General features: G+C 49.2%; 1 protein-coding gene across 3 annotated transcripts; it reads right to left on the reverse strand.

Annotated features, from left to right (window-relative positions):
- Nucleotides 1-303: 303 nt before the first annotated feature.
- Nucleotides 304-8,190, reverse strand: B9D2 (B9 domain containing 2). 3 transcript variants are annotated; one of them, XM_061388371.1, is made up of 4 exons: nt 7,712-8,190; nt 7,174-7,265; nt 3,582-3,707; nt 304-905 (listed from the first exon to the last, which is right to left on the reverse strand). In XM_061388371.1, the coding sequence occupies exons 2-4, from the start codon at nt 7,259-7,261 to the stop codon at nt 592-594; spliced, it is 528 nt and encodes a 175-aa protein (XP_061244355.1). In that variant the 5' UTR covers nt 7,262-7,265; nt 7,712-8,190; the 3' UTR covers nt 304-591. The 3 variants fall into 3 exon arrangements, with proteins under 3 accessions (XP_061244355.1, XP_061244354.1, XP_061244353.1); XM_061388370.1 differs by having other exon boundaries at nt 7,767-8,185; XM_061388369.1 differs by having other exon boundaries at nt 7,702-8,184.
- Nucleotides 8,191-12,366: the final 4,176 nt, after the last annotated feature.

Raw genomic sequence — 12,366 nt, forward strand, 5'->3', positions numbered from 1 at the left:
AAGAGAATGGGGACGCAGGATACAGGGGCTCGGAGGTGGACCGCCTCGAGTGGAGAGTGGGAAACCGGGGCAGAGGGGAAGAGGGTGAGCCACAAGCTAAGGAGCCACTGGGGAAAGGGGCACGGGGCAGGGGGAACCCCCAAGGAGTGGGGGCCCTTAAGAGCATCACCCAGAGTGGGGAAGGGGGTCAGACGCTGAGGCAGAGGGCAAGGGAAGGGGACTTGAGGAGGAGGGTAACAGTAGGAGGAATCCCCTCACCCCTGGCCCACGTCTGACAGATGAAGGTCAAAAAAGCACCCACACTTGAAAAGCACCACACCTTTATTGAGCCCTTCCATGTGCCAGCAGCTTCTCTGCACCCAACCCCTGTGAGCCCAACACACCTGCTGCCCCCATTTTACAGATGGGAAAACTGGAACTGGGAGCAGCAGCCACTGGGCTTGAGGCGCTAGTCAGGTTAGAAGCTGCACCAGCCTTGACTGGGTCAAGGCATACAGTCTCCAAAGCCCATACTTCTGACCACTGCACCATCCTGCCCCTTATGGGGTGTCCCAAGATATGGCTGGGGGCCAGCCATCCTTATAGGCTCCTTCAACATTCAACCCCATAGCGATCAAAGTGGCGCAGCAGCAGGCTCAGCTCAAGGTGCACGGTGCCCCCGGAGGTGGTGTGCAGGCGATAGCGGTCAGCCCCACTGTAGATGGCATCTCCGTGCAGCAGCTGAGGCCCGCCACCCACGAAGGCCCTCGCCAGCTGCTCTCGCCAGCTGCCCAGGGGTCGCCACGTGGGGCAGTCCAGCTGGTGGGTGCCTGGACTGCTGGGCACATGGCAAAAGCCATAGCCTGCAAGCTGGCAGCGGCCGAAGCTGTCCTGGGACCACACCTGGAGATGGAGCCGGGGCCAGCCTGCAGGATAGGAGGGAGGGAGGAAAGGTAAAGGGGGACAGCCCAGCCTCTTGCTCCTGAAGAACCCAGGCCCAGTGCTTCCCTGCCAGGTTTCTGCCCCACCCTCCTCCTCTGGACTACCACAGAGCAGCCAAAGGGATCTTTCTGAACCCAGGTTCTTCCTCTGCTCAAAACCCTTCCATGATTCCCTAATGCTCTCAGTATAAAGTCCAACCTCAACATTCTAGACCCGTGAGGTCTGGCCTCTGTTGAATTCTCTGTTGGCCTCCTCCTCTGTGTCCCCACCTCTGGGGAGCCCAGTCCCCAGGTGAGGGTGTTGGGCCTTGTCCTGGATGCCTCCTTCCTTCCCTCCCCATGGCCACACCCTGTCCTCTTTCCTGGCCTCAGGGCCTTCTTTCTTGCCTTCTCATCTTTCACCTGGCAGCTGGAAGCATCTTTCTCCCCTTTCCATAGATTTCCCAGTTCCTCACTCAAGATACAGTTCAGCTCCTCACCCTATAGGCAAAGTGCTTGGGAGATCCAGCCCCATTTCACCCTCCTTTCTGAGTCTCTCTGAGCTTGGCCCTGTTCTAGAAGCTGGGGATACAGCAGTGAACAGGGCAGACAAAAATTTCTGCCCTTGTGCAGCTGACATCTTAGACAACCAACACAGTAAATACGCAAATTATAGGGTATGTCAGATGGTGATAACTGCCCTGGAGAAAAATAAGCTGGGTAGGGTGGGAGTAGGCATGCAGTTTTAGAAGGCGGTGATCAAGAAAAAATTTACTGAGAAGGTGACATCGGAGGGAATGCCTAACGGAGGGAAGAGACTGGGGGCTATATGGCTATCTAGGAAAGAGTGCTCCCAGCACAGGGACAGCTAGTGCAAAGGCCCTGAGGTGGGAGCTGCCTGGTGGGACTGATGTGGCTGGAGCAGATGGGGAAGGGGAGACAGAACCAGATCAAGCAGGGCCCTGTCCTTCCATGGTAAAGCTTTGCCTTTTACCTTGAGTGATGTGGGGACCACAGAGGGTCCTAAGCAGAGGAGGAATGTGGCCTGACTTAGGTGTTCACAGGAGGGACACCTCAGTAAAGACTCTATGGTAACAGCAGAGTGAGAGGTGATGGGGGTCGGGGGAGTGATGACATTCAGGATGCATTCCAAAGGTGGAGCTAATGGGATTTCCTAATAGAATGAGAAAAGAAACGGCAAGGGTATTTGGGATCCTTAAGAGCTGAAAGAACTGTGGCCTGCCTCACCTTCCAATCCGGCACCCATGAGGCAGCCAGAGGGATCTTTTTTTTTTTTTTTTTAATTGCAATCTTTTTTTTGTTTGTTTGTTTGGCTGCATCAAGTCTCAGTTGTGGCACATGGGATTTCTGTTGCGGCACTAGGGCTCGAGAGCCCACAGGCTCAGTAGTCACGTGGACCCAGCTGCCCCACAGCATGTGAGATCTTAGTTCCCTGACCAGGGATTAAACCTATCTCCCCTGCATTGGAAGGTGGATCCTCAACCCCTGGACCACCAGTGAAGTCCCCAGAGGGATCTTTTAAAAGCAAAATCTGACTTGTCAATCACCTGCTCTGGCTCCCCAGATATGGCCTCCACTCTGTGGCCTGGCATTGAAGATCCTGCAGGGCCTGTTCCCTGTCCCCTGCCACATCACCCCTTGTAGTCTCCCTGCTCACCCTCCATCCTCCAAATACCTGACTCACCTTCCCCCTTGACCCTTCCACACATGGCTTTCTGCCTAGAACCCTCTTCCATCTTTCCATTTTAATGGCTCCTACTGACTCTTCACAGCAAAGCTAAACATTCCCCCCTCCTCCGGGAAGCCCTCCTTGAACTCCCCAGCAGAGTAAGGCACCTCCTCTGGGCTCCCAGAGTCCTTCAGGATCCCTCATCCAGGCCTGCCCACTCTGAGTTGCCACTCAAGGTAGCTCTTTCTCTCCCTAGAGATGATCTGTGTGGGAACAGAGCTGGGCTAGCAGGGGCTGTCTCATCACTGACATCTCCTTGGCCCCCTCTGACACAGGGCAGGTACTCAGTAACTATTATTTATATGATAGAAATATATGGCATATTTATCTAGACCATTTCCTGGAATCTACTCCTTTCTAATGACACAAATATTCCTCCAGAAAAGGTTTTCTGATACCCCTCCTCTCTCACATATTCATTTACCCTCTGAGCAGCAGAAAAGCCCTGCTTGCAGAACAGCCACTAGCCTTCACCTCTGTCTCTCTCATAACCCTCTCCCAGCTTCCTCCTTTTTTCTTTTTTTGGCTGAGCCAAGTATTGTGTGGGACCTTAGTTCCCCTACCAGGGATCAAACCCAGGCCCCCTGCATTGGAAGCACAGCATCTTAACCCCTGGACCTCCAGGAAGTGCCTCCCAGCTTCCTTCTGATGGAAGATTCTCTTGCTTTGTCTCTGTGAAAGCCACGTCTCTCTCCCCCCACATGCCCCTTGACCTTGGCCCCTTCACCCTGGCCTCTGCCCTGGTTCTAACAAACTCTAGAGCTGGCCTGGGGAGGTTTCAGCTCAGCCTCTCCAGGGCAAGTCTGGTCAGGAAAGGGACCCAAAGGCACAGGAAGCAGGGCCAGCACTTGGTGGTTCCGGTTCTGGTAGCATGGGGGTGCCGCTAACCCACCTCCAGTTAGTCTAGCCTGAGGCCCAGGCTGGGAACCCACCTTGAAGGCCTTTGGTGGCGAAGTGCAGGTCGATGGGGTGGGACCAGTAGGCCATGTCCCCTATCTGGGGGGTGTCCACCTGTGTTTGGCCCTCCCGCACGCCTGACAGGAGCTTCCATGCTGCCCCTGCAAGTGAGAGCCGGGACATGGATGAGGTCAGGGCGAGGGGTAGGAGACAGTCCTCAGGAAGGGGATCCCACTGTGGCTGCAGGACCCCCTTTCTCCCTGGAACTGGGGGTGGGTGGTGGTCAAGGGTTGCAAAGTGTAGATTCTGGAGCCAAATGTCTAGATTTAAATCCTGGCACTATTTCTTCCTGCCTAAGCAACCTTGGGCTTGTTACTTTCTCTGCCTCCGTCTTCCCATCTGTAAGGTGGGTATAATAATAATGCATCCCTCACAGGTTTGTGAGATGATTAAATGAATTAATACACACGAAGCACTAAGAAGTGTCCATGGCATAGTGCCTGCTGAATAAGTGTTGGGCATCCCTTTGCTGCTGTGCTGCTACTAAGTCACTTCAGTCGTGTCCAACTCTGTGCGACCCCATAGACAGCAGCCCACCAGGCTCTCCTGTCCCTGGGATTCTCCAGGCAAGAATACTGGAGTGGGTTGCCATTTCCTTCTCCAATGCATGAAAGTGAAAAGTGAAAGTGAAGTCGCTCAGTCTTGTCAGACTCTTAGCGACCCCATGGACTGCAGCCTACCAGGCTCCTCCATCCATGGGATTTTCCAGGCAAGAGTGCTGGAGTGGGGTGCCATTGCCTTCTCCGGGTATCACTTTATTATATTACTATTCTCATTCCACATTTAGAGGCCCTAGTCTGAGGACCAAGATGGGGCCAAGGGTGTCCTTCATGAACAAAAGCACAGAGCATATCGTGAAAGGTGCATCGTAATAGCAATCCTACCGAGGGTGACAGTCACAGCAAAAATGCACTGAGTGCTTACCAAATGCCAGACGCTGTGCTAAGCGCTCTAATAATGAATTCATTTAATCCGCCTTCTGGGACTCTTAATCCCCACCCCACCCCCTGCTTACAGATTCTCCTCCATAGCCCACAGGCCCTGCAAGGCCTGGCCTGTGCCCTGCCCCCTCCCCACCCCCACCCACCACCTTCCTGAGCTCATCTCTCATCACTTTCCTCATTCCTCACCACTCTCTGGCCTCACTGGTTCTATTTTTGTTCCACTCTTCAGGGCCTTTGCACTGGCTGTTCCTTTTGCCTAGAAAACCCTGCTCCTGGATGTCCCCAGACTTTTTCTTTTCATACTTCAGGGATCAGCTCAAGTGCTATTTTCACAGAGGTCTTCTCTCTCACCCTCCTATCCCCAAACTAATCAGTCCCTCTCACATCATCTCTCAGCTCATCTCTTCCTAGGACCTAGTACACGATCTGTAATCATTGGACTCATGTCTTTATCTGTTTATTTATTCTCTGTCTCCCCTACTGTGAGCCCCAAGAGAGCACGGATCTCATAAAGTACTGGATCCCTAGGACCGCAAACCCAGATCTTGGTACACAGAAGGTGCTCGATACGTGTTTGCTGGACAAAGAAATGATCCTAGGAGGTGGGGGCTAATACAATCCTCATCTTACAGGTAAAGAAACAGACTCTGAGAAGGAATGGCACTTGGCCATTCATTCCACAAACCTTTACTGAATACCTTCTCTGTGCTAAGCACTGTTCTCCACGCTGGGCCTACAGCAGGACCGAAGCAGACCAAATCCCACAGTGGAGCTAATTCAAATGGAGCTCTGTTTTGTTTCTGGTTTGTTTGTTATTTGTTTTTGACCGTGCCTTGAAGCATGCGGGGATCTTAGTTTCTCGACCAGGGATCGAACGGGTGTCCCCTGCAGTGGAAGTGTGGAGTCTTAACCACCAGGGAAGTTCCTCAAATAGAGTTCTGACTGATAGCAGAGACCAAGCCCCTTATCTGACTGCTCCTCGGCTCTCTCTCGAGAAGAGAGAGCCTCTCCTCCCTGGCGAAGAGCCCCTCCTGAAATAATAAAAATCATGTTGGTTACTGCTCCCTTCTGGGCCAAGTGAGGAAAGCAACAGACCCTGAGTCAGGATTCTCACATACAAGACTTCCTGATGCTGCTATGAAGGACAAATAGTCCCATTTTACGGACCAGGAAACTGAGGCTCTGAGAGGGAACAGCGCTTGCCCAGGGTCACAGAACAGATGAGTGGTAGGGCGCTGGAAACCGAGTTGATTCCAGGCTTGTCTTTTTCACTCAACTGGAGGATCCCAACTTCCCAGGGAATCTCAGCGACTAGTCTATCCACCAGTGAAATCACAAAGGACTCTGGACCTAAAACGATGATGATGACAATGGCCACACTCATTTCATAGACATGTATCTCTGATAGACAACATATCCCAGGCTTAGAAACAAGAGCCCATCCAGCTGTTACACAAGCCAGGCAAGTACTTACAAGGACTTACAAATCCAGGTCCTCTTCTAAGGGCTGTTGATATTCATGTAGTCCTCATAACAACCCCATGAGCTAAATAGTGTTATTATTCCCATTGTACAGACAGGGAAATCGAGGCAAAGACAAGTGCCCAAGGTCACATAATTAATAAACAGGAGCTGGTTTTGAATCTAGGCAGTCTCTGCTCTTAACCTATCAGTACTCTGCTGCCTCTTAGGTGCTATTAGCTTCATTTTCAGACAAGGGAACAGGCTCAAAAAGGTCAAGTCTGAAGACTCCCAATTAATAGGTAAGGGAGTTTGTATTTGAGCCCAGACTTGGTGACCCGTGGCTCTATCACACTAACCACCACCCTCTACCGCCTCTGATGGAAAGGCATGAAAACTGGGACCTCCAAGGTCCCTCTTGGGCTTATGTGGATGGACTTGGATGACGATCAGAACCAGGTTTCTACGTTTTCACAGAGAAATATGAATACAGGAGGGTGGTCTCTCCTCTTAATTCCAAGATGGAAACTTCCGTTCACCTTAAGAACTCAATAAACGGAGATGGTGAAGCAAAGAATTAAGATGGGGGAGTCACCCAAGGTACCTCTAAGACAGTGAATGAAAGCCAAATAGTGTTGTTAGGGCTGTTAAATGTTTTGAGGATTGGGAGTGTGTGTTGGGGGTAGGTGGGTGTGTCAAGCCTATATCCTTGCTGTGTGTGCTAAGTCACTTCAGTCGTGTCCGACTCTTTGTGACCCTATGGACTGTAGCCTACCAGGCTCCTCTGTCCATGGGATTCTCCAGGCAAGAATACTGGAGTGGGTTGCCATGCCCTCCTTCAGGGGATCTTCCAGACCCAGGGATCAAACCCATGTCTCTGACGTCTCTTGCATTGGCAGGCGGGTTCTTTACCACTAGCACCACCATGGGAAGCCCTCAGGGAACGTGTATTGAGAGACTAGAACTCAAGAGTTCCCAGAGGTGGGATGGGAAGGGATAAGAAGGGAGCCTGAGACTCGCATGAACAGAATGTGGTTGGGGTAGGAGTCCTGAGAACTGACAGAAGCTGAGGACCAGGGACTGAGCCAAGGGGTCAAGGAAACAAGGTGGAGCAGCTAGACTGAGAGGTTTCGGTGGGGAAATGAACCATGTCGGGGAATACCTGTGTGGACGCCCCACTTGCAGAACAGGCTACTTTCCGAGAAACCGGTGGCCCCCATGATCTGTCCGATCACGTGCACCTCAGCCATTGCCCTGAAAGGGGAAAATATAATCACAGCCTTATGAGAAAAGTGTACAATTATCTCCACCTAATAGATAGGAAGACTGAGGCCCACCAAGTAAGGAGCAATACGTGGGATTCCAAGCTAGTTTCGTCAAACCACTGAGGTTGCGGTTTCAACCACGATACTAACTGCCTCTCCAGGAGAGTCTCAGAAAAATGAGGGGCGAGTAACGGACTCTCCAAGGAGCTGGCGCGTAACTCTGGCTGCCTCTAAAATAACTTCTTCCTAGGCTCAACGCCGCGGAAAGTCCCGCCCCAGGGGGCCCAATGGCTCCGCCCACAACACAAAACTCCGCCTCCCACGTCAGATTTCCCCCCCCCCCCCCCCCCCGCCAAGTCCATGAGGCGCATGCGTCGCTGGGCGCCTTAGCTCCGCCTGTGAGTTCGCGCATGCGTTATTCCTACCTCAAAGTACGTAACGGTTAGGAGAGGCGAGAACGCTGGCGGGGATTGGAGTTCATGGGCCTAACCTGTCCCTCTCTCCGCAGGTGCTGACTTCGCAGGTCTGGCTCACGCCTCTCCTAGGACCTTCCTGGCAGCGAGAGAGCTGAGGCGCAGATCTCTCCGAGACCGCGCCCGCCTCCTGCCTCCCAGGTTGTTGCTGGGGCAACGGCAGCCTCCTCCCCTGGCCTTACACCCGCCCTCCGGGTTGCTAATTGGCCCTAGCGGCATTTTGGGGGCGGGACTATGCTGTGATTGACATTTTCTTCCCCCCACCCGTCTCCATTTTTGGGTAAGAAGTCTCTCCAGCCACGACCCACGGTTCAGCCATTTGCAGCGTCGCCCGGTTGTGGCCATGTTGAGCGCGGCGAAGAAGTTTGAACACTGTCTCAGATATTCTCATAACAGAATAAGCAAATCCATCCATGCCCCATTACCCCTCAAACTGTCTCTCAACAGGGACCACAAGACAGACTTGAGCCAGAGCTAAGGGGGAATCTCACGAGTTTGGATGCATCCCTTTGCCTCCTAACTGGAAATAAACTTCATCTGGTTGGCGGGGTTCCTTTTTAGAGTTCCCCCAAGCTCCTCAAAGACTGATAAATCCAACTTCCTTCTCAGAAATACCGCCCATTTCTTCATTGTTAGTGCTGATTCTGAGCAATGAGTGGGTGGGGTGGGGGAAGGGGTAAGAAATGAGGAACTGAGGCCCACTTTATCTGCAGAAAATCTTGTTTTTGAAGGCTGGACTCTGTCAGTAACTTAGGACCTTGCACAGCTCTAGGTCTCAGTTATCTCATCCATGTCATGACCCCAAGTGGAGTGACTGAGGCACTCACACGTTCTGATTTCTTGAGCAGTACCTTCTCCACCCTCCAACTCCAGTTGAACCTTAGTTTCTGCCTTATTCCTCCAGCCCAGACCAGGAGTCCAAAGGGAACTTATTCCCCTACTTATTGTAAAACGGGGACAGCAAAAGTTAGAGTCACCAGCTCAAAGTTATAGGGAGGGGGGCAACATTTCAATGGGATAGTGTTGTGGATTGTTTGCAGGTTAGAAAGGATTTTCCAGACATGAGGCAGAATGAGAGGAGGATAGAGTTTATTCGAGAGGGAGATGCCCTTAGAACAGCAGGCCTACCTCCTGACAGAGCAGGGAGAGCTGACTGTTAGAACAGCAGGCCGGCTCAAGAGAGCCAACGCCTTTCATCAGCTAGTAGCCAATTTTTATAGCCTGAAGACAAAACTCCTGCTGGAAGGGTGGCATTAGGCGATGGAGTGGGTGTTTTTACCTAATATGGGATCAAGGAATTGAGTGGCTTAGATCTGGGGGGCGCTCATGGCAATGGTTGCTATGGGGGCTCTGGTCAGTTCCTGAGATGACCTTAGTACAGGCCTTCACATTTGTGGACTTGGTACAAGGCTTTACACCTGTGACCTTGGTGTAGGGCTCCACAGATAGTATTTATATAGAAAAAAAATAATTCAATATGTATATAATTCGATAATATTTCACTAATAGGTATATTTGAAAGCTACCATTTATCAAGTGATTTCTCTGTGCCAGCCACTGTAAACTGATTGTTTTGCAAGCATGATCTTTAATCCTTAGATATCCCATGTGTGTGCTCAGTCGTGTCCGACTGTTTGCAACCCTTTGGACTGTAGCCCTCCAGGCTCCTCTGTCCATAGGGATTTTCCAGGCAAGAACACTGGAGTGGGTTGCCATTTCCTTCTCCAGGGGATCTTCCTGACCCAGAGTTCGAATCCATGTCTCTTACATTGGCAGGTGGATTCTTTACCACTGCACCATCAGGGAAGCCCACAGATATCCCACAGGGTGGGTAATTATCAGTTTTATTTAAGAAGAAGAAATTAGGGCAAAATGATTTAGCCTTAAACCAAATCGACCATAGTTCTGTCTTGAGCTACGTGCTCAGTTGCGTCCGACTCTTGTGACCGCATGGACTGTAGACTGCCAGGCTCCTCTGTCCATGGAATTTTCCAGGCAAGAATACTGGAGTGGGTTGCCAGTTCCTACTCCAAGGGATCTTCTTGACCCAGGGATCAAACCCACATCTCCTGCATTGGTTGGTAGATTCTTTACCACTGTGCCACCTGGGAAGCCCATAGTTCTCTCTCACTCTGTCCCAAAACTTTATGTTCTTCACCTCCTGCTGTCTCACTTCTCTTGGATACACATCTCATCTCCTAGTATCAAAGGAATATGGAGGTCATGGGTGTCATCCTCAACTCCAACACGTCCCATGTCCAGCCAGTCATCAAAGTCCTATACATGGGACTCACCTGGTGGTCCAGTGGTTAAGACTCTCTGATTCCATTTCACTGGGCACAGGGTTCGTTCTCTGGTCTCAGAACTAAGATCCCACATGCCACACAGCATGGCCCCAAAACAAACAAACAGAAGTCTCATAAAAAGCTCCTTCTTAAATATTTTTTCTTCAGTTGGTTTCTTTCCCACTGGTAATGTTAGTGATTAAGAAAATGCTTCCCAGTTCACCTACCTGGATTTAAGTCTTAGTTCTGGCCCTTCCGTTTGACCTTTAGCCTCTCAGTTCCCTCGTCTGTAACAGGAGAATGAGTAATGGTACCCACTGTGTTAGATTATGGTCAGAATTTAATGAATGTATGAAGCTGGACATTTAAAACATATCCACAGATTCTTGACACTCCTTTCACTAGGTGGTGGAGCCTGCCCCTCTTGAGTATAGGCTGTACTTTGTAACTTGCTCCAGTAGCTCCTGGTACAGTTGTTACTGTGTGACTTCTGAGACTAAGCCATAAAAGGCATTGAGGATTCCGCCTCCATTTCTCTCTTGCATGGCTCACCTTGAGAGAGCCCAGCCACCACAATGCGACAGCAGGGAAGCAGCCAGCAGAGAGACCCAAATGGGGAAGAACCAAAGCCAAACAAACCAGCACCATGTGAGAGACCCATCTTGGAAGGAGATGGTTCAGCTGCAGCAACGCTTCAGGTGACTATTGCAGCTGGCCACCATGCCAGCTGTAACTTCATGACACCCTGACCCAGAGTCAGCCCACAAACCGATCAACAGATTCCTGACCAACAGAAACTATGTCTGATGGTAGTATTTGTTGTTTTAACCCACTAAAGTTTTGGAGGATTTTGTTATGCAGCAATAATAACAATGTAAATGACTAATAATAATAATACAACTGCCCAATGAATTTAGGGTAGTGCCTGGCACATAAGAAGCACTATAAATGTTTATTATTATTGATGGTTTTTACTGTTCATGTTGTTGTTACTGAGACAGCACATTTTACATATTTTTTACAAGAAGCACACTGAGTATCTCTTTATGTAGTTTTTATTCTTAAAGTCTTTTAAATTGTGAGAACATACTCATAAAATTTACCATTTTATCCATCTTTAAGTGAACAGTTCAGTGGCCTTAAGCACATTCACATAATTGTGCAATGTCTCTAGAACTCTTTTCATTTTGCAAAACTGAAACTGTACCGATTAAACAAAAACTCCCACTCCTCCCTCCCTTCCTCTAGCCCCTGGAAACCCCCTATTTACTTTCTACTTCTATGAATTTGACTACTGTAGGTACCCCATATGAGTGGAATCAATATTTGTCCTTTTATGACTGGGTTTTTTCATTTAGCATAATTTAGCATAATGTCCTCAAGGATCAGCCATACTGTAGTGCATGTCAGAACTTCCTTGTGTTTCAAAATTATATGGCAATTATTTATTTATTTTGAAGCATCGTTGACCTCCAACACCATGTTAGTTCCAGGTGCACAACATAATGGTTTGGTATTTCTATACATTACAAAGTGGACATCACAGAATTTCCTTCCTTTCTAAAGTTGAATAATATTCCATTTTAGAAATACACTCTGTTTTCTTTATCCATTCATCTAGTTGAGTTGCTTCCACCTTTGGGCTATTGTGAATACAGCTACTATGAACATGGGTGTATACACACATCTCTTTAATACCTTGCTTTCAGTTCTTTTGGGTATGCACCCAAAGAAGTGGAATTGCTGGATCATGTAGTAATTCTATTTTTAATTTTTGGAGGAAATGCTGTACTCATTATTAGAGTGACTGTTCATCCTCTTTTATATCTTGGCTTTTTTTTTTTTTTTTTGGCCAAGCAGAGTGGCTTGTGGGATCTTAGTTCCCTGACCAGGGATTGAACCCAAGTCCTCGGCAGTGAAAGAGCCTAGTCCTAACCACTGAAACACAGGGAATTTCCACATCTTGCATTTTTCACTCAGTGATACGTCTTGGAACGTTATCCATATCTTTAGATAGAACTCACATTTTCAAAAATAAATGTTTGGCAGTATATGTACAGAAAAGTGCACAAATCATAAGTGAACAGCTGAATTAAATTTCATTAACTGAACATACTTGGTAACCAGAAATCAACTCATGAAAAGAACATGACTAACTTCCAAGGATGCCCTTCATGCCTCATCCAGGATGTCCCCAAGGGAAACCACTAACTGGACTCCTAACAATATGCATTAATTTTGACTGGTTTTGTACTTTATATAAATGAAATCTCGCAGTATGTATTACTTTGTGTCTGCTGTTCCTTGCTCAGTGCTTTGTGAAATTTATCCC

The sequence above is a fragment of the Bos javanicus genome, chromosome 18, assembly GCF_032452875.1.
Source record: "Bos javanicus breed banteng chromosome 18, ARS-OSU_banteng_1.0, whole genome shotgun sequence".
Taxonomy (NCBI): Eukaryota; Metazoa; Chordata; class Mammalia; order Artiodactyla; family Bovidae; genus Bos; species Bos javanicus.